General features: G+C 40.3%; 2 protein-coding genes across 2 annotated transcripts; one reads left to right on the top strand and one right to left on the bottom strand.

Annotated features, from left to right (window-relative positions):
* Window positions 1-235: 235 nt before the first annotated feature.
* On the bottom strand, window positions 236-1104 carry LOC127771532 (glutaredoxin-C5). The gene has a single exon (XM_052297451.1). It carries the CDS (start codon window positions 1028-1030, stop codon window positions 620-622), a length of 411 nt encoding a protein of 136 aa, XP_052153411.1. The 5' UTR covers window positions 1031-1104; the 3' UTR covers window positions 236-619.
* A 17359-nt stretch (window positions 1105-18463) lies between these two features.
* LOC127771620 (membrane-anchored ubiquitin-fold protein 4) lies at window positions 18464-22553 on the top strand. The gene is made up of 3 exons (XM_052297552.1): window positions 18464-18878; window positions 20298-20468; window positions 22198-22553. The coding sequence occupies exons 1-3, from the start codon at window positions 18698-18700 to the stop codon at window positions 22251-22253; spliced, it is 408 nt and encodes a 135-aa protein (XP_052153512.1). The 5' UTR covers window positions 18464-18697; the 3' UTR covers window positions 22254-22553.
* The last annotated feature ends 252 nt before the right edge of the window (window positions 22554-22805 follow it).

Raw genomic sequence — 22805 nt, 5'->3', positions numbered from 1 at the left:
ATAACTGAAATGGTTCGTCATATTTACGGCCTCTGTCAAAAGACACAGCTAATAAGTTGTAAATGTGTTAAATAAAATAAACTTAAGGTTATGAGACGAATTCCCATGCATATGTCCCTTCTCTATTTGAAATATGGAATAGAAATTAATCAAATAGATTCCATAATCAATTAATGGAAGTCTATAAAAACTACATGTATATATGAAATCCAAAATGTAATAAATTAGCCAAAAATTTTACCATATATCACATGCATACATTGGCACTGAATAAGAATAACTGATCGAAGTCAGAAAAGAACATGAAATTAATAGAGAAAATCAAATCAAGCCAAGCTGATAGAATCGAAGAAAATAAATGAAAATAAGCAGTACATTAGGTGTAAGCGTGCAGGCATGCACTAATTAACTAGCGAGCTCTCTCACACGCACACTCATGGCGGAGGCGTAGTGCAGCAAAAAAAAACACCGACCTCTCTCTCTCTCTCTCTCTCACACACACACACTCGCACAAACTCTCTGTGGATGTATCAACCTAGCTACGCCTACAACGACGACGGCCACCGGCGGCGACAACTCCGGCGACCGACGCGGCCGCGACGGCGGCGCTAGAGCTATACTAAAGCCAGAGCGCGCCGGCCTCCTTGAGCAGCGGCACGAGGGAGCCGTTGATGTGCGCGGCCATGACGCGGTCCATGGCGCCGACCAGCTTGCCGCCGATGAACACGACGGGCACGGCGGCGGCGGCGCCGCCGCCGGCGCCGACGAGGCGCGCCAGGGCGCGCTCCAGGTCGCGGCCGCGCGGGTCGAGGTCCAGCTCGTGCACCGCCGGGTGCACGCCCATGCCGCAGAAGAGGCGCTTCACGGCGTGGCACATGCAGCAGCTGCTCACGCTGAACACCACCACCGCGCTCTCCGACGCCAGCCTCTCCACCCGCTCCGCCGCCGTCTCCGCCGCCGCCGCCGCCGTCACCATCGCCGCCGCCGGCATGTACCACGCCTGCTCCGCCGCCGCCGCGCCGTACTGCATTGCGATGGATGCAATGCAAACTGATGATCTGTGTGTGAAATTAATGCGTGATTTGTGAGAGTTTGCTTTGATTGGTTAGGGTTGGCGAGCTCTGCAGCAAGAGCAGGTGGGGGGTCTATATAGTGCAGGGGCCAAGGGTGTTTTCGTAATTTTATGGGGCAATTATATAGAAAAGGATTACTTTTGCTTTTATTAATTTTCTGCCGTGAACTACAGCTTGATGAGCCGCTTTGTAGGTCAAGATTGAATATTATAATCACTGTCAAAAAAGAGTGAATATTATAATAGAACCTTGTACGTACTGTTAGCACATATATATGTATATTATATATTCTGCTTTAAGCTGTTTCTCTTTTTTAAATTAATGGTCCATCTGGAAGTTTCTTGTGTCAGCCATGAATCAATAATAGGGATTATCTACTTGTGTTTGATTTTTATTTTGTGATGAATAATTGGCATCTGAGATTATTGGTTTTGATATTTGAAAATTATTAGCAAAGTGGTTTTAGAGATGATTGGATTTGCAGGTGATGAACAGGGACTGCTGGATGTTTGGACCAGTCAGACCGGGCAAGGGCCAGTTGTCGGTCAGACTGGTGTGTATCGAGCGGTCAGACCGGTCAGCCCGTGATCTAACTGGCCAACTCTGTGTCGGTTTCGGTTTCAGGTTGATTTGTTGGATATCCGTGGATAATTTATGTTTATGACTTGTAGATGGATACTGTGGTATGTAATACTGTTGTTTGCTAACAATGAGTCAAGTTGGAAATAGCTTGTGCTCGGAATATGGTTTATTGGTTAATGTATGTGTAGGTGGTCTTGATGCCTCATGAGAGTATTGCCAGTGATGGAACGGGAGTCAACTTGGGAGAAGATGACGTCCGGACGATCAGGATATCATGCGGGATGCTTAGGCTAAAGATCAATGTACGTGGTTGGTGAAGATTCCATATGGCAAATGATTGAGATATTATGTGCGTATGGGATACGGAGTCGAATTTGGAAGAAGTCCAAATTTGGTACTATTGGAGTTTTTAAAGTTAGATTCTTGTACGGGAAGATTTCCTAGGGGATTAGGACTCTTATACAAGTTTAGTTCGTGGCTTTAGGCTACCTACCTCGGGTATAAATAGAGAGGGGGGGTGTGGCCTACCGGTATCGTTTTAGAGAGAGTTGTGTTGAGAGATAAGTTAGGGTTTTGAGTTTAGAAAGTTAGGGTTTTGAGTTTAGTCGAGATTTTGGTGAGGAGTGCTGTTGTTGCACTTTGTAAACACACAGAGAAGTAATAAAGTTACAATTTACTTTGAGAGATTTTTTATTTGCGTTTGCTCGGGTTCGGCGTTCCACCACTGGTCAGACCGATGGCATCGGACCGGACAGACCGGCGGGGTGCATAACGGCGGTCAGACTGGCGGCAGCTACAGACGATAGCGGTTGATTTCGGCGGTCAAACCAGAGCGACTAGCTCGATCAGACCGACGGCTTCCAGGCGGTTAGACCGGCGCATATACTCCGGTCAGACCACGTGTCATTGAATTGAGGGTAACTTTTAATTCCGCTAAAAGTTTTGGTTTTCGGATACAACCATTCACCCTCTCTGATTGGCTTAGTTTTTGTTGTTTTATACTACAGGATGGAGGAATTAGTGGCAGTTCATACGAGCAGCTTAATTAGTTAGTATACTACTATAACTAACCATCCTTGTGGATGACTTCAAATTAGTCTGTCTGCTGCCTCCAGGCAATGAGTTAGTGTGCCCTTTGAACAAGCTAGCTAGCACATGACATAGTATACGTTCAAGCATGTGTCCAATTACTAATTAAACTTTCCCAAGTCCTCGAAAAGAATATCATTTCCAACTTGTTCATTATTTTCTACGAAAAGCTAACATGCCCAGATATATATACTGATATACATCGGGCTATCTCTAATATGTCTTGGGACAAATACCTGAAACAAGTGAGAGAGAGCCTATACTTTTGATGGCATTCACCATGCAAATTGCCAGTCAATTTGGAACATCTCAAGTGTTTTACACATCACGGCCGGTGATGCACTTTAATTTGTTTCCCCCTGCTGGTCGATCGTGGATGCTATACCTTCTATAGCTTCTTTTGGGAACAAACAGCCCTGTTCATCTCTTCGTATATACTCCCTCAGTACTCGTAAAGGAAGTCGTTTAGAATAATGTTTAAGTTAAATCTTGAGAATATAAATCATGAATAACTCTCAAACTGTTGAGTTTGAAAATGTAAAATTTATATGAATAGATTTGTCTTGAAAAATACTTTTATAAAAGTATACATATATCACTTTTCAATAAATATTTTCATAGAAACAAGAGGTTAAAGTTGTGTTTTGGAGGCCGTGTCGCTGTCCAAAACGACTTTCTTTACGAGTACGGAGGGAGTACGTACTAAAGGGAAGCATATCGCTGCAATCCATGGATGTATACTATTTGATGGCTTTTGCCTCCAATCCACTACACACAAACAGCTAGCTTTTAAATTGATTTAATCGTGCGCCTTTATTGTTATTATTCAAATTAATGTCTTGAACTTATTCTTTTATGTTTACTAGTTAATTTTGAAAATTAATCGCAAAGTTCCTTCACGTCAATTTTGTCATAATTGCTAGCTCTGCTTTGGAAGATATATAGGGTTTTCTGTTCTGTTCTTTGTAGAAATTAATTGAAGCACACCAATTCTGTAAATTTCTATAAAAAGTAAATTGCATTAGTGGTATACGAACTTAATAGGTAGGCGTAATTTAGTATTGAAACATGTAAAACATTCATTTTTTGGTGTACAAACTTATGTAGTATGTGCGAATACAAACTTGATAGGTAGGTGTAATTTAGTACCGAAATATGCAAGACATTCATTTTTGGTGTATAAACTTGCATAATATGTGTGAACCAAGAACAAGATAGTACATCACGGTTGATCTTGCTGCCTTAGGCATTACATGTTCATTCAGACATAAGGTATAAAAGGATGTTGTTTAAAAATAAAAAAAATCAGGGATATAAAATAAAGAAAAGACAAAATATAAACCAAGTATCTAGAGTCATTTTCAAATATATAATATGCCTAATACCTTTTATTTAGATAATGGAATATAACATTCTGGCCTTTACTCAAGAGAGCTACAGCCAATTATTACAGAATAGCACTCAAACAAGAGTGTAGTTCAACAAATCATTGAAAACACCCAATGAACAAAATAAGTAACGAAACTAAAATAAGGAGAACATATTATTGAAGTCTATTTGTGAATCTCCAACCATAATTGACAAAAAGTTGCATAACTGTCGTCTCAAGCTTGCAACATACAACTTTTATAAACTCTCCGTCTTCTTCAAACTTTTGTAGTTGTGCCCAGTATCGGAGCCAATATGTTGCCCTGAAAATTACTTGCATATATGAGATGAATGGTGATTTATCAAAAACCAAATCATTCCTGCCTAATACCCTTGTCACATGTTATACTTATCAGCGCCTGCTTCACCGTTAGCGATGATGGTGCAACTACTACAGAAATGGTTTTGTCAGGTGGCTACGACATGCTTAATTTCTAAAAGCGACCGAGCTAACTACCTAGAGGTAAGTATACCTGCGAAATTTTCATCATTTTCGAAGCCAGTTGCTCAGCCATAAGGGCGATAGCAGTGAAAGCCACGGGCTGGCCGGACCTGGAGTGCCATGTAGGCCCATGTACTCTATTGGATACCATGTCCACAATGCATACATGTGGCCTTAGACCGGTCTAAAAATTGTTGGGAACAGCGAAAACCACCCAGCCCACAACGTTGGCCACCCAACCGTTCTCCCTGGTGCGAGCTCCCTCGAGCGAAGCAAAAATCGAGTGGCTGCGTTTGGCTCCGCGAACTTCATTTGGCGACGCATATTGCTCCCGCGTCGTCGAATATTCAGTTTGAGGGTGTGGGGCTGAACGCCACATCATTGCATTGTGAAGGCCCTAATAATTAAGGTAAAACAGATCTGTGATTGTCTATGAAAAGAGTTTCCATAGCATATTCTATTTCGGCCTTCACACACACATCACTGAATGAGCATTTTGCATCAGGTATTGGATTTGCACCCATCGCGTAAGTTCATGTGCCATTTGCATAGTTTGCTCTTAATTAAACTGTTTTTGTTGGATTAATAATTATAGCTAGATTTGACGAACTGATCGATCAATGTCAATTGCCACATAGCTAGCCAACCAGAAATTGACAATGGTGAGTTGAATTCCATATTTGAATTAATTTTGAAGGTGAGAAAACCGGCCCATGCCATCATCAATCTTGGACGTAGCGCTCTCTCTCTATATATATAGCTGATCTATCTCTCGGATTAATTATCTGGACCGTACGTGTAGATCAATTGCCTAATTGGATATATATGGACGCTAGCTAGTTGATGCGCCTGATGCTATTACTAATTAATTGTTTATGCCAAGCTAGCATCCGTGTGTAGTACAAGTGTACTGGTTCTATATATATAGTAATAATCCAACTGTCTATATAGAACAACTGTTACGTGTATAGTATGCATGGCCATGCATGCAATTGCAGGGCCGGTCGGGTCCAAATTATTTCTGCGACACAGCGCAGGTAGGTAATGTTGTGTGGGTACGATCATGACGATCAATGGCCTTGTCGGGAAAATTTCAAAAGTAATGTCTTGCTACTAAAATATGGACTTTGGTCGTTGTGGATCCGTACAATCACGATATTATTTTTATATAATATAGAATAAGATGTGGTATATAATTTTTAATTCGATGAATCTATATAAACATATGTACAAATTCGTTGTACTAGATTATGTCACATTCAAGTGATTTTTTTAAGATGGAGGGAGTAGTTAATATAAACATGATCATGTGGTGGAGCAGGGTACATACGTCTTTCGTTTTATAAATAACCAATCTTATACTGGACATAAGTATATATATATATTTAAAGTATATCTATATTCAGACAGATTTGTTTTTTTATGAACGGAGGGGGTACGTGGATAAGGCGAAAGTTCCTCCTACTCATCCCATGCAATGCAAGCAACCTGCACACACTGCGTGCGTGCACGCATGCATGCAATGCAATGTAGGGCCGGCGCCCCCACTTCACGTCGTTAAACTAATCCCTCTCTTCTAACTAACCAAGTATTATTAATTTTACTTACCACTGTATTAAAGTATTACCTCTCCGAGCTTTTGTGAAAGCTAGCGAGCAACAGGCTATGGAGTTTACCACTTTGGGCAGGTTGGGCAGGCTCCGGATCCCGAGGCAAGAGTCCACGGGCGCTCCACGGCCGTCGATAGTGTGCGATCGACGGCCGAGATTGATCGACCGATCGATCAACCTAAAAGCGATAGATCAGCTAGCTAGCACGGGAAAAAAGCTCGAGAAGGCGCCAAGCTCTAGCTGTATAGTAGTACTATGTATGTTAATTTCCAACCAATGGATGAAACTCGTCCCTTTTTTTAAGTTGTTAACTTTTAAACATGAATATGATCATTCATAATCTGAAAAACAATGCAAGTCTTAATTTCTTAAAGTAAAGTTACGATAAAACAAGCTACAATAAAATAATTAATGTTTATATAGTGTTTTTAATTAATAATACGAATGATAGCATTATGTATGAAATTAACAGAATCGTACGTACAAGGAAGATCATAAAGAAAGTATAGCTCAACTGGAACCTATGCTTTCATTATCTACGACTAGTTATTTTTTAGGGGTAGGCGATATACCTGTCAATAGTGATGCGTCCATGGTAACCATGTTCAATCTTAAAATATACCGGTCCAATCTTATTTCGTACTCTCTCCATCCCATGTAAAAATCAATTTCTAGTTATGAACTTGGGTGCAACGTACATTTAGATTCATAGCCAGAAGTTGATTTTTTTTTATGGAACGAAATATATACTTATAGAAATAGAGTGGGCGTATGTATTTTTATAGAGACAAGGGTACGCGTTTACGTTAGAGTCCAAGTAATGAACAAAGCCTGCCGGCAGGCGCTGTACTTGGTCGCGTGAGTGCATGCTCATCGGCATGATCTCTCCCTCCGTTCGTTGAGATCTTTATCAGCGTGCGTGCGTGCGTGCATGCATGCATATGCATGGGCGAGTGAGTGGCTAAGGCAGGCAGCTGTGCAACGTATCTCTTGGCCGATTTTCTTCCCATGTGCCCCTCGTACTTGTTTCCATCCTTTGCATGCACATGCACTGCAGTGCAGGCATGCGTGCATAGCAGCAGCAGCAGCAGCAACGACACCCCTTTTTTTTCGATCGTGGCCACGCCACCCATTTCAAGTCAAAGCATCAATACAGCCACCTTATTAGTTGTAAGGTTATTTGTAGTCTTTTCTTAACCCACCCGTATAATAGTTAGCTTTTCACAATTAATACATGGCACACTTGTCTCTCTCAGAGGGTTTTGGTTCTTGTATGTCCAAACCGGCTGTAAGTTTATAGCCCGCTTATCCTCTCTTCTCTCCTCCATCTCAGTATTTAGTCGGTTTACAGCCTCCTATTATACTTACTCTCAAGGATACATATAGTGTAGGCGTCAGCTGCGATGGGAACTGTTGGCGTTAATTAAATAAAGAAAAGGTGTGAATTATATCTCTGAACTATCGCAGTCAACCGAATTAGACCCTTCGACAACAAAACCTCTTCCACCTTCCGCTCTAAGTCCCCCACCACCACCGCTGTAGCAGCCACACCCGAGCTCGTTGTTGTAATCCTCAATCTCCTCCTCGTACACCGCGGCGGCGCCGCTCGGGCAGCCGCCGGCCGGCCACCGCATTAGAAGGAGGAGGTGACACCCGTGTCCCCCTGCTGCCACGCCCCCCCTTCTGCGCCTCGATGGAAGCCGAGGTTGTGTCCCATCTCGCCACCCTTGTCTCACGCGTCACTTGCTGCTCCTCTCCTCTTGCAACAAAGACCTGCTATCGCGTGGCTGTAGAAGCCGGAACCACCATCGGCAGTGCCCCAGGTGGATCCGCCCCCACCCGCCATCGTCCTCGGCCCCCCTCTGCCGCCCCAGGTGGCTCCGCCCCCGTGCGCCACCGTCCTCGCCCCCCCTCCGCCGCCCCTATCATGCTCCGCCCCCACGCGCCACTGTCCTCAGTCCCCCTACGCCACTCCCAGCTGGCTCCATCCCCACGCGTCGCCGTCCTCAGCTCACCACCGCCGGTGGTTGCTGGAGATAAGGTGAGGGAAAATGGGTGATGGAAGTGAGGAGAAGGATTGGAGACAGAGAGAAGAGAGGGTGAGAAACTAACAGGTGGGGCCCACCGATTTTTTTAAAATAATGCTGACTGGACTGCCACGTAGGACCAAAACCACTACAGATTGAGTCGGGGGTTATTTGTCCGGTTTGCATAGTTAGGGGTGAACAATGTCGGTTTTTTTGGTTCTGGGTGTAGTTCGGTCGACCGCTATAGTTTAAGGGGGGGGGATTCGTACTTTCTCCATTAAATAGTATTGCCACATGTTGAGCACATTATGTGTAATCATAGTGGTACACGGTCACTCGTAGATGTGTGTTTGTGTAGGGCGAGGTATGTAGATGCCACCGAATGAACACCTAGGAGGGACCTCACCAGGATAATCCTGAGCTCGGTAGTTCAGCTAGCTATAGGATGTCCTCAAACGCCATAGAGATAAGAGACGATGAGCAATTAGGGGATTGGGTGGTAAATATGTCGCATAGAGGAAGCAAGAAGGAGGGAGAAGTAGAATATAGAGGTAGGGATAATAGATTGATTTTGAGGATTGAATGTTGGTTGTTTCAATTGGCCTTAGCCAATATGTTTATAGGAGGGGATGATCTTGCATCTACATGGTTTTCTCTACATTTTATTAGGCTTAGAAATCAACTAGGACTCAAGAAATCCTGATCTTAAACAACAAAAATATAAGAAATATTTAAATTAGACGTAAACTCAAAAGTTTGTCCATCGATTCAATTAGACATACCTAAGATCAGTCTGCCATTATGCCAAACGTCAGATCGGCTGTCCAGCTTGTAGGACGGTCCGACCGTATATCTAAGGTTGGTCCGGCCTTGTATAGAGGATCGGTCTTGATTGCAAATTTTGGTCAAACTTCGGTATACTTTTATCTTAGTATCAAATTTGGTTATCAACATGAACTTCAGTGAAAATCTTGGAGGCTAACATATACTAAGAAAATATTTTAAAGTAGAGGCTATTATACAATTTTTTACTCCATCCGTTCCAAAATACAAGCATTTTTATGGTTCGAAAATTGTATCAAAATGCAACATTGATTTAAATGCGCGAAAATATAGAAATTCTAATAAACTGAATAGTCAAACATATATTGAAAAGTCTACAAATTATAAAAACTAGAGGGTAGTATATAATTCTCGACACAACCCCTTTTATCCATGGCAGATCAAGGCCTTTGGTCACCTATATGACCACTCTATGCCACATGTTAGCGAATCCAAGCGGTTTCTCCTACCTAGGGTTGTCGAGCACTGGTCTACAATTGATTTTACATTAGAGAAAAAAAATATCCTTCCACTATTAGTTGAAATTGTTGCGCACACTTTTTTTGGGGGGCGTAATTTTTAGTCACCCTTTAGGGGCTAAAATTTCACTTATTTTTTTTTCAGGTGGCTAGGATTGCATAGCAATCATGCTTACCCTTTCTCCCATTCATGATGGCAACCTGATGCCCAATCTTCCGTCAGGTAAATATAGCTATCAATTTGGTGGAAACTTGACGCACACGATCCGAACCTTGCAATCGCAGCACCACGTCTCCTCTGGTTATCAACCGTGCATACACCTGATTGACCTCGCTTATTGCAAACGAAGAACACAAGCAAGAACAAGAAAGACAACAACTCAATTGCAAATGAATGATTATTCAAGAACTCGAAGTTGGGGTTCCACAAACTGATGAATGGCAAAACTGTAATGGTAGGAATAATCTGAACCCAGCCCTAAGTCCATGACAACTACTGAATATGTAGGTTCTAAGGTTGACCTTGGACCCCTGGACGCGTCCCTATTGGACTCTGACACGATGTATTCTTGTTTCGATGATTCCCATTAACTTGGAAGAAATTTTGATGTGGGACCAAATCCATTGGAAATGTGGTCTTGTTAGCTTTCTATAGATATGTAGAACGTCAAAATGAGAATCCGAATGCAATCCAAGCAATGATTTTAGTGCGGACCACTCCTGGAGTCCGAGGTGGACTTGAACTTGATATGAATTAGGCCACCATCTTGACTTGAATGCCCATGATGACATTGTCCATCTTCTAGCCTCTCTTCAAGTGCTTCCTGGTTCTTCCCATAATTCCTAATAATAGTAATTAAATCATTACGTAGCAATATGTCCTCAAAATCACATACAAAAATACTTAAGAACAAGCTCACCTGTAAGTTTAGTTGTCGGGCACAAGTTTTAGTAATTGGACCTTACATAATAACTTAAGGAGTATTGTGTGTATCCAAAGGAGTGATGTTCTCATCAATTCACGCATGCACACACAAGGTCTCCGAGTTCCTCTGCCTCCCCCGCATGTCGCCTGGGGCTTGCTAGTGTTGGAAGCCGCACCCCAACAACACCGGTGAGCCCCCACCCAATTGGCCTCCTCCCTCCTCCTCGCCCCTCTCCTCGCTCTTGCTTCCTACGCCTGAATGATGGTGAGGTACAATCGGATTGTCTGTCGTCCCTGTCTCTAGTAGCTCGCATTGTTGATACGCCACCGTCGTTCATATCTCCTAACCACAAATTTGACGCCCCCATTGTTGATCCTGCCCACTGTTCTCCTCCAGCCCCACGGCTCCGAAAACATCGGTGCCGCCTCGCTACCTAACCTTGTTTCGCTGCTAGCTGCCAGTTTGTCACCGTCTTGGCCATCCCTTTAAGCATCGGGAAACAGCCCTTTTCACCCTCCTCCAACTCCCAACCACTATCCCAAAACCTTAACCCTATAATATGTAGATCATCTGCCAGAGTCGGGTGTCACCAGTGATGAGCATTTCCCAATTTTCTAATTAACCACATAAACATGGTTTTGATCTCTCCCTTTCTCTCTCACCATAAATAAGTGCCAACAATACTAGAGTAGGTACAATGGCAACTATAAGCCAGCTATAAACACATATCGAGAAGATAAAAGAGGAAAGAGAAGAGCAGTAGGTTACAGATTTGTAGCCAGCTGCAGCATAAACTCCAAGACACAATATGAGTATGATAGGTGGGACCAAATATTAATAGTGTAGTATATATTTATAGATAACTATTGTATAAATTGGTTATTAAATTGACTATATATGATGTAGAGCTAATAGTTGGCTATACAATCAAACTTTCTCTTAATAGTATACCTCACTTCCTAAAGCCAACATATATAAGAGCAGGTACAATAGCAGGCTATTAGCCAGCTGTAAATATATTTTAATAAGATAAAAGATGAGAGAGAAGAGCAGCGGGCTACAGATATGTAGCCAGCTGCAGTGCGGACTCCAAGACGCAATGTATATATGACAGGTGGGACCATATATTAATAGTATAGTAAGCAACTATTGTATGAATTGACTAATAGATTAATTATAGATGAATTTGAGCTAGTGGTGGACTATACTATTAAACTTGCTCTAATAGATTAGTTATAAGGTTGGCTATAATATTCTCCTCCTCTCTCTATCTCTCACTTATACATTTAATGCATTTGTCTTGGAGCTTGTGTTAAGCTAGCTCTTGCATGAGAGCCAACACCCATAATTTTTTGTTATCTCTCTTTTCCACATAAGTTTATAGTAGACTTATAGCTCACTATTATACTTGTTCTTAGCAGTGGCAAAGTTGGGGGCTGGCCCACTGCATGCAGAAATCAGGTGATGAATAATATAAGAGCAAGTTTAATAGTATAGCCAATTACTGGCTCCAAATCATCTATAGCTAATCTAGCTAATAGCCTATTCATACAATAGTTATAAAAATATACTACACCATTAATACCCGGTCCCACTTGTCATACACACATAACGTATTGAAATCCGTGCTACAGCTGGCTACAAATATGTAAACCGTTTTTTTCTCTCTTCTCTTTTCTTCTCGATATGTGGTTATAGATGGCTTATAGCCTGCTATTGTACTGCTCTAACTAACCAACCTCTACTCAAACAAATGAGCACTGTATATCAAAAGGTGGAACAAGACACTCGGGAGTAACGCCGTACTACTAGTAGTATAAACGACCGGCCGGTACAAACGTAGTACACGTCCTGGCCATGAGATCCTGAGATGAGAATGCATGTCAGGGCGTGCCTGTCTGCTGGTCTCTCCTGCCTGCCACTGCCATGCTCTCTCTGCAGCGCAGGCCATGAGGTCTTCGTCGTCGTCGACCGATGCATGCAGAGAAAGCGATCGGAGCACTAGGGCGATCAAAAAAGGCTTTTCCTCCTCGCTCCTAGCTTTCCCCTGCAATCTGCATGCGATCTCGCGGCTACTACTATGCGGCGCCCGAGGAAAGGAGAGGACGAAGCGAGAGGGGGAGAAAAAGGGGGAGAGAAAAGAAGCTAAAAGCCGGAGGCGCGGCAATGCACGCTGCCGGCCAGCCGCCATGGGTGCGCTAGCTTCTCGTTGCTGCCGCCGCTGCTGGTGGTTAGTTTGTGGGGAGATCAGGCTGAGGGTGGTGTGGTGTGGGCGTGCAGGCATGCGTACGTTGCAGCGTCCCGAGGCTGACGCGATGTCCATTGACTGCTGATGACCTACTCCTACTAGACTTCGAATCGTCGCTTGATCAGTGGTCCACCAAACTGTAGTTACGTACTGCATGCGTCGTCGTTGATTGAAGACTGATCACAAAAAAATTTGAGATCGCTCTTCATCGATCATGATCTTCTCTGCCTGCGCGCTAGGCTATATGCTAAGGGTCTGTTAATTTAATAGAGCTTCAACTTTTATAAGTTTTAATTCTAGGTCTCCGTCTCTTTGGAAGCTGAAACCTAACCAAACTCTTCATTAAAAAAAAAAGAAGTAAAGGCAGATTGAAACGCTCTCGTAAAATAAACTAAAGAGATTAATACTTCTAACTCAACTCTTAGCGTTAAATTTATAAGTTTTGGAGCCCAACCAAAAGGCCATAAACAAGCTACTACTACGAGATCTCCCATGCAGAGTCATGGCGCCATGAATTTAACCATGCGAGGGTCAATTACTACTGGTATATATTTAAGTGTGTTTATTTCTCTATTTTTTATTTATACAAAAAATCAAGGTTTATAGAGGTGTTTTTAAAAAAGTTGTTGGATCAGTCGACAGTTCGACACCACAGCTTATATATGCATAGATTCACCACTATTCACCTCTCTCTCCATCTCCATTCATATTGACTTGAAAGATTTGATCTTAAGCCTTGTTTAGATCCCACCCTAAAATTTTTCACCCTGTCACCTCGAACGTTTGAACACATGCATGAAGTATTGAATATAGGCTAAAAAAACTAATTGCATAGATTGCGACTAATTTGCGAGATGAATCTTTTAAGACTAATTGCTCCATGATTTGACAATATGGTGCTACAGTAAATATTTGCTAATGACAGATTAATTAGGCTTAATAAATCCATCTCGCGGTTTACTGACGGATTTTGTAAGTAGTTTTTTTCTTAATTAGTGCCCGAACACCCTATGCGACACCCTAAATATAATACCCTACGTGACACGCTAAAATTTTACACCCTTGGATCTAAACACCCCCTTAATCTCTCTTGCTTTTCTGCTGTTTGGAGAATAGTTGAGTGATGGCTATGCACCGAGAGTCCCTTTTTAATTGGTACAATCTATTCTATACCACTGAGTTTATTTTAATTCAACAATTTGCCACTGACATTATCTCTTTCTATGATATAATGGTGATTTTACCAATCGTTCTGCAATACTCCCTCCATCCAAAAGTCTAAGTTCTATTTCTTTTTCATCAATGACAAGGAGTAATTAATTCATTCATCGTGTGACAAAATCGAACATTAATTTAACCAATAAGTACTAAAATGGTTTCTTGGATTCCAATAAAAAATTAATATAGCACATAATAACTGCAAATAAGACTTAGACTTTTGGAAAAATCATATATAAAATAAAATAGGTCTTAGACTTTGGAAGGAGGGAGTATGTCATTGGGCTAGTTTTCTTTTAAAAAAAACAAAATACCCTTAGAGACATAGAAGGTTAACAATTGATTTATTCCATTAGAAGTTTCAAAAAATATGAAAATTTTTATGTTTTCTCCTTACACAACATGGAAATTTGTAAAGTTTCAAGTTTTTTTGGTATATTTATTTTTTAAAAAAATTGTGTGGTTTATGAGCGAGAAATTACTTACACAAAAGATAACAGCACAAAAATATCTTATGTAGCATATGAAATATCATTTATATTAAAAAGAACAACATGAAAAGTATTTCATATAGCATATAATACACAATTTATATATTACAAAAAAGTAAAAATGCAAAAAACTTGAAACTTAATTATATACAAACTTCCATTTTGTGTAAGGAGGCCATACAAAAAAATTCATATATTTTTTGAACTTCTAACAAGATAAATCAATCGTTAAACTTATATGCACATAAAGGTATTTTGGGTATCTTTTAGAATAAGGCCCAGCTCAATGACGTATTGCAGAACAATTGATAAAGTCGTTGGTATATTATAGAAAGAGCCAATGTTAGTGACATATATTGTTGAACTAGTATAAACTCAGTGCTATAAAATAGATTCCCTCTTGTTAATTTATCTTCATTTGTGCGTAATTTAGGCAATTCAATCCATTCTAGAGGGCGTTAGCCTAATTCCATGGGAAGAATTTACTTTGTAACATTCCTTCCTTAGGCCGGCCACACATCCACAGGGAACAAAGTCATTGAGGCAACAAACAGTACTGCAAAGCCCAACAACGGCTAGCTACTACACTTACACAATCATATGAGCATCATCTGTGTCTAGGAGACCAAATCAGATCGATCAACACTACACATTGGCCACAGTGAAAGAGGCATGCATATATGCAGTGTCTATGCCTGCCTAGCTAGCTAGTATTGCCTGTGTGACATCACTCACCAATCACCATGCTATAGCTCGAGTGGGCCCAACCACATGCATTATCCTGTGCCCTAGCTAGCATGCAGTCGATGCTCCTCATCTCCAATATTTGGGACCATATAGTATAGGGAAAAGAGTCTTAATTTGTTTGAGGAAAGGGAAAATAGTCTTAGTTTGTTGTTTAATTAGGCCAAAAAGGCATGGTTGCACTAGTTTTAGAGCTTGACAGGAGCCTCTTGTTTCTCTCCTTGCAAGGACAGTGACAAAGGGACATGTTCTCCATGTTTAGTGGCTAAGGTACCAGTATTAGATCAATAATTTGGCCTAAAAAAGCATTCGATCGGAGAATACATGCATGCATGTCACAGTACTTTGATCAGGGGTACCTCAAGCCCTCAACTGAAGTACGTTGTCTATCCTTCAGTCTTCAGATGGGATTTTGATCGATCATCTTGTTTCGTTGTTGATGATTACTCTAAGCTAGATCTTAGCATAAGCTAGGGGAACATGCATGATCATATATAAATATATATACTAGTAATTAAACAAAGGAAAACTTCACAGGTTTGTCTAATTTTTTTTATTACATAGAATACGCACGTGCGCAAACACCACTACACAATGACATACACCACATTCAAATACTTGCGAATGTAAGTAAAATACATGGACGCAAGATTGACTATAAATTTATGGTGCATGGTTACTAAGTACTACACCATAGTTTTTATTAAGGCACTTGATCATGATTATTTGTTTATTTTTTTTGTTGTTGTTGTAAAGACTGCACTATAAGAAAAAAAAACTAGAGCAAAATTGCATAATTTCCAAATGCCTGACAAAAGCGGCACTAGCAGCAGGCCAGCAGTGATTGAATCCATTAATAATCTAGCCTACCAGCCCAGTTAGGCTGACAAGCCCGGTTTTGCTGGGCTTCGAGTATCCGTGGTACCCTGGCCCAAGTTTCATCTTCTGAAAAGAATATAAGCCCAAAAATTCTCCAACAAAAAGTCCATCAAAAAGTGCCAGAAAATTTCTGGAAGTTAGATAAGACACACCCAACAAACTTGGGTCACTTTCTCAGTTAAGCTGGCACATTCAAGCGTCTTCAGCCAAAAAGGTTTGTAGCTTCTCTGGCTGATTTTGTAGGATGTTTAAAAGCTCCAAGAAGGGAGAAAATTAAAACGAAAACACGCTTTTTCATTGTTACAACTAGAGGTAAAATCAACCGATAAAAATTCAAAAGAGCCAATTATTCCAAAATTATTTGTCATATATTACATCCACATCGCCGTGGTAATAAATAGCACGTGACTAGATAGCTACTGGTAGCTGGTTTCTCTTATCCAGCTATCACTCTATCAAGTTATCAAGTATAAATACAATAGTGTGTGCATTTTTTTAACCTCTTTAATAACTTATATCTTTTAAATCACATATTATTTTTAAAATCTATTTGCACCATTGTGTTACACTTAGAATATGGGACAAAACAAGATCCATATTGAATATATTTAAACATTTTGTTAATTTAAAAGTAATTTATTACATGTTAGGAAGTAACCTATGCTTTTACATCATATATATGATTAATTCTCATTAGTTACTCCATCGATGCTATTTACAATTCATCAAAGATTTTATCTTCTTTTCTCATACTACATGAAAAACAAAAGTGAAAGGGAAAAAACAATCAGTGTTTAAAACAGATTTATATAAAGTTACTTCTGAACCATGCAAAAGTTACTTCCAATTAACATTGAAGTTAATTACTTTTAAAAATTGTTAAACTTACTTGTGCTGATCTGTGCTGATTAAATTTAATTTCTAGATAGAGTCATATTTTTATCCCTACAACGAATTTACTTCTAATATCGTGACAAAGTTAATTTCTTTTTGTTTTAAATTACTTTTATAATTTGTGTAAATTATTTCGAGACTTTACTAAATTTACTTTTATATGTCTAAGAAGTAATTTAGTGAAATCTAAAAGTAATTTAGATATATTATAAAAGTAATTTATAATTTTTCATCAAAATATAACCATGTGAGATCTTGTTATAAAGATTTAATTGTTATGAACAGAACGGCGTAATCGGATCATAGATCAGAGGTGTAGTTTAAGAGAAAAATTTATTTGAAGCATAGGTGATTCTTATTTGCTTGATGGACTATTAGTATATATTTTCAGTAGAGTAACACAGAGAGCGCCATCGTATCTAGAGCATCCTCGGCCAATCAGATGGATCACTGTGCGTCGCTGGATAGGAAGAAATCGAGAGCACGCGATTTACATTTTACGTATTAGGTAGTAATAAATATGCCTACATGCGTGTACATATATGGATATTAGTATATCTTTGCTATTATGCGTAAGAAGAATCACCTAATCAAGGAAAAAAATCCCTCTGATTTTGTAATTAAAAAACAACTATTTCCTTCAGTGTCATAAATACTTGACGTTTAACAAGAGAACTTTTGATTTCCTGGGCATCGATTATACATTACAATAAGTTTTCAAAATCTAACAAGAATCAATTTTTAAAAATTAACCGAATCTCATCAGAAACGTTAAATATTCACATGCAGGATGGAATGCTATAAAACACCCGTACTTTATTTTTATAGCAGAAAGGCCCTTGCTTTAGAGGCAAAAAGGAAAGAGAAATTCCTCCTGCCTTACAAAGCAAAGGAGAGAGAACCCTCTTCCCTTGTAGAAAAGTTTTCAGAAGGGATAATTATATATTCGATTTCTTGCCACACAATCATATCCATATCACTGCGATAATAAATACTAAATATGCCTATACATATATTAACACTGCATATTTGTCATCATGAGTAAGAATCACCTCATAAGGAAAATAAATCTCCTGATTTTGTAGTAAAGAAACAACTATTTACTCCAATATCATGAATACTTGATGTTCAAGGCAATTTTTTTTAAAAAAAATTCCTATCATCAATCTTTACTACTCGCTCCGTTTTTTATATTATAAGTCGTTTTGATTTTTTTTTAAGTTGAACTTACTTAAGTTTGATCAAACTATAGAAAAATTTAGCAGCATCTACAATGCCAAATTAATTTCACTAAAACTGGCATTTAATGTATTTTGATAGTATGTTTGTTTTGTATCGAAAATATTGACATATTTTTCCGTAAATTTGATTAAAATTAAAAAATATAATATTTTTCTACTGAAATCTATTGAAGTTTTAAAAATTTAACCGAATCTTTATTCATACCACCCGTACTTTGTTTTTATAGCAGAAAGGCCCCTGCTTTAGAGGCAAAAAGGAAAGAGAAATTCCTCCTCCCTTCCAAAGGAAAAGAGAGAGAGAGAGAGCCCTCCTCTCCTCTCCTACCCTCTTCTTCCTCCTCCTCCTCCTCGCCTCCCACCAAACCCTAGCACGAGCAACCCAATCCATCTCCAGCCTCGCGAGCTCCAGTTCGGAGCAGCCTCGCGGCGGGACGAGTCGCCAGTTGGGGAGCTCGGAGGAGGTGAGGCCGTGGTTGGGGGTTGGGAAGGGGGGAAGGCCAAGAAATGGCGGAGAAGGAGGAGGGCAAGGTGGCGGCGGAGGGTGGGGCGGAGGCGGAGGCCGACGAGGAGGTGGAGGTCAAGTTCCGCCTCTTCGACGGCTCCGACATCGGGCCCCTCCGCTGCAACGCCGTCGCCACCACCGTCGCCGCCCTCAAGGACCGCGTCGTCGCCGACTGGCCCAAAGGTTTGCTTCTCCGGTCTCTCCCCGGATCACCCCCCGGGTTCTAGCTGTTCACTGTCCCCTGCGTGATCCGTGGTGCTGAATTGGTAGAGGGATCCTTGATTTTGCTTTGCTAGTATTTGTTTCGCGGCGCGCGGCGAAGGGAGGAGGAGATAGTAGTAACGCTCCTTTGACTTGGGGATAGATAGATTCTTGCTTCGTTAGATTTGCTTAGCCTAGTGACTAGTAGTGAGATGACTAGATGGTTTGACACTTGTCTCCGATTCGGGGAAAAGAATTGCGGGGGGTGGGGTGCACCTATTATTAGCAAAGCTTGTTTTATTGATATTCTAAATGGAGGTTTAGTTTAAATTGGCGGGTGTTTAATGCGTATTATTCATGATGGTCTCTGGTACCTAAGTGGGATTGGCTGGTGGGATGTTTTGGTTGCGATCGGGACCATAGCGTAATGTGATGAAGAGATGGTAATGTGTTTATGGTTGCCCGTTGGATGTATGAGGAGGATTAGGTTGGGATTTAACTTTGATTAAAAACAAATCCTATTCCGATCCCCCTCAATCGATTAATCGAACTGGCTCAACGCAATCAAAAGTTATGCAAGGCATCTTAGGTTCATGCATATGTGCAACTATTCACTCGGACTCCCTGAACAGGCATGGTCGCATCATTTCATTTTAGGATGCTGTTAAAAGAGGAGAAAAGCTTCTGGAGCTTGACGTGATGCCCAAGCATCTGAGATAGTCGGCAGTGTTCAGGATTGTTGCTATGGAGCATTGAAGAGGTTGGCTGCAGCAGAGTAGCCTGTAGAGCGCAAAATAGGAAGGCCATGAAGCTTTGCAACACGCAAAGTTCCAAGAGAACTCATGGTGTTCAAGCTGAGGTTACGTATTGCATTGTTGGCAGCTATCCTATTCTCATCAAATCCTTGTCACATCCACACAGGAGGATGAGACCATGAGAGAGCACACCATATTCTCTACTTCAGTTGGTAGGAGCCTGAAAGATATTGCCATCCTGTGGTGTTAGTTCTGATTTTGCCCAATACATTTCCATGTTTTTTCTTGCACACATATAAATAATATGGGACACTGTGTTTTGTTCTTGTTTCATTGAAAGTGTTTTGGTAACAATAGCTGCTTTCATGATACACATTTGCTCTTTCTCCGATACTTCATTTCGTTTTGATGTGATACAATACCTACTGACCTTCACTCTGGACCGTACATTGATAGTTTATACAATACAAATTCCACCCCACCCCCCGTGCCACCCCCCCCCCCCCCCCCCCCCCCCCCCGCGAATGTATGTGGGTAGTTTTTTTTTTCCCATAACAAGCATATGTGTTGCTATACACATGTTCATAATATTTATCTGTAATATATTTGTGCGATGCTTCTAATTTCTGCAATGATTTGGTTGTAGATAAAACAATTGTCCCGAAGACTGCTAATGATGTCAAACTGATAAGTGGAGGAAAAATTCTAGAAAACGACAAGAACATTGCGCAGTGCAGAGCACCTTTTGGTGATCTTCCGAGCACTGCTATCACAATGCACGTTGTTGTGCAGCCATCATCAGCCAAATCAAAACCTGGTGAGCTATATTACTTCATAGAAAGTATGTTGGACTGCTTGACATAGTCTAGATTTATAGCTTGTGTTAACAATCATGATAACCATGGAGTAAATTGTTTCTCTTGCTTACTCTGGATTTGTTCTCTCTGTTGATTATGATTTCACTAATTCATAATTCATATTTTGCTAAATCTGTTTTGGCAACAGTTGAGTGCAATAGATTTCATTGATTTCCTGAAGTGAACTTTTTCTTAAAATATCACTGAGATGACATTAAATTTGGAACTGTTCGAGATTTCTGTTTAGGAATCAGCGAAGTAAGCTGTCAGCTATCCTGCAATATGTACTACCTCTGGTTATTAATAGTTGATGCCACACAGAGTTGACAGCAGCTGTCTGGCATCAGCTTAATATGACTGGATGGAGTAGTTAAAATAATGACCTTTCCTTCGCTGTTTCAAAGCTGTTACTAGGGCTTCTCCTGCCAGGGCATATGTTTTGTTTTCCGGTTGATTCCCTCTAGTAATCACCACTGTTGGAATTGGCCAAAGGCAACAACAAACTGCCTATACTTGAAATATGCCACTATATCAGATTTGTCAAATATAGCACCATGAACAGTGTTACTGTTACGTAATTAAAATAAGGTAAAAAAGGACCCTACACATTTGCTCTCAACTCTCAAAGCTATAAATTTACCATTTTCATTTTGGTGCTGTTCCATATTCATAAATATTAAAGATACAATTCAAATACAATACAAGTTTGGATTAAAACATCAAAGAAAAATAATCCATGTAAAATACATTATATAGCTGAAATTCTTAACAGCTTTTTTTTTTGGCAATTTAAGGTCCATAGGAATACCGAAATAAATTCTCTCAATAACTATAATTCATAGTGAATATTAAAATGCTCCCTCCGTCCCAGTATATAAGGGATTTTGGATGGATGGGACATATCCTAGTACTACAAATTTAGACGGAGGGAGTATGATCTAGCGGCACACAATTGTGCAGGAAATAAGTCGGCTAGCATTGTATTAGAAGATGTGACCAAAGAAATGGTCTAACCTGTTGTTTATTTTGTGAAGGCTGTCCAGGATTCAAAAGCATGCCTTGGCCAAAATATTAGTTTGCTAGTGTAAGCTATATTAGCTAAATCCCCATGGCTCTGCTGCAGATAAAAATAAAATTGTACATGATGTGATATTTTTTTAAGAAAGGATAGTTTTTTTAATTGAACATTCATAGATATGGAGCACTTAAAAATTACATAATTCTAACCGTAAAGTTTAGCTTGTACATTCATATATATGTCAACTTAGACCTTTTTTGTGTTAATTTTATTTTAGAGACTAAGAAAGTAAGGATGTGATAGGACTAATGTGTACTATTGAAGAACTTCCTTTTAACATTTTAGAACTATGGATTATCCCTCTTCTTCTCTGATTTTAGTGCTGTTCTCTTGGTTACTGCTTAGCGATTTTTTTTTTGTGCTATGTAATTTGAAGTCATAAGCTAGTTGAACTGTGATGGCCAACTGTTTGCCAAGAATGCTCATTTATACAAACGATATGAACATGTTCTATTTTAGTATTTCAGTCAATGAACACTGAGGTAATGATTCTGGTAATAGGGACTGCAAGTTACACATGTTACAGTCTCAATTGTCAACAGCACATGCTAAAATCTGATGAAACCCGGATTCTGTTTTCTCTGTTTTTTTCCCCTTTTTTGTTGTGGCAGACAAGAAGACCAACAAGTTGCCAAAGACCACTCGCTGCTCATGTACCATACTATGAAGGTTCAGTATCAACTCCATCGACAATAATTTGTATGTCCGTGAAAATTATGCAGAGAGACGACGAATGGAGAGAAGATTGAAGAAAATCTGGTGCCAGAGGAGTCCGATGTGTTGTGAGATTGTATTGTAATTGTAAGCTTAGATACTACAGAGAGTTCGTCCCTCTGCGGCTAGGGAAAAATAGATGTCGTTCGGTCGGTTGCTTGTCTGTTTTACCCAACAAAATGTTTCTATATGATGTACAATATACACATACATGCTGTTCTGGAGGAAGAAGTTGGTTGTTTTTCCGTGTCAAGTTAAGTTCAGTTCAGAATTTTGAGGTTTTCTTGGTGAGCCAACTGGGAGTTTGGTCCATTTTTCACTTGAGATGTTATGTTGATGCCCGTCGCTGGTACACCAGTCATCAGTCTATGTCGCGGTGTCAATTTTTCTGAACTTTTAAGCTGATCGGTCCTTCCAATCCGATTGCAATTCCACTCTCATCTGGTTCTTCTACCTGGTTTGCTTCCATCAGAATGAGTGAGATCATCTGTCCAAGTTAGTCATG

The sequence above is a fragment of the Oryza glaberrima genome, chromosome 4, assembly GCF_000147395.1.
Source record: "Oryza glaberrima chromosome 4, OglaRS2, whole genome shotgun sequence".
NCBI lineage: Eukaryota > Viridiplantae > Streptophyta > Magnoliopsida > Poales > Poaceae > Oryza > Oryza glaberrima.
This window is presented reverse-complemented; position numbering and strand designations above follow the sequence as displayed.

Bases quoted from the DNA above. Each gene is read 5' to 3' on its own strand.
- LOC127771532 (XM_052297451.1), bottom strand. From the start codon at position 1,030: ATGCAGTACGGCGCGGCGGCGGCGGAGCAGGCGTGGTACATGCCGGCG.
- LOC127771620 (XM_052297552.1), top strand. From the start codon at position 18,698: ATGGCGGAGAAGGAGGAGGGCAAGGTGGCGGCGGAGGGTGGGGCGGAG. The intron at 18,879-20,297 runs GTTTGCTTCTCC...ATTTGGTTGTAG, and splicing joins CGTCGCCGACTGGCCCAAAG to ATAAAACAATTGTCCCGAAG. The intron at 20,469-22,197 runs GTGAGCTATATT...TTGTTGTGGCAG, and splicing joins ATCAGCCAAATCAAAACCTG to ACAAGAAGACCAACAAGTTG.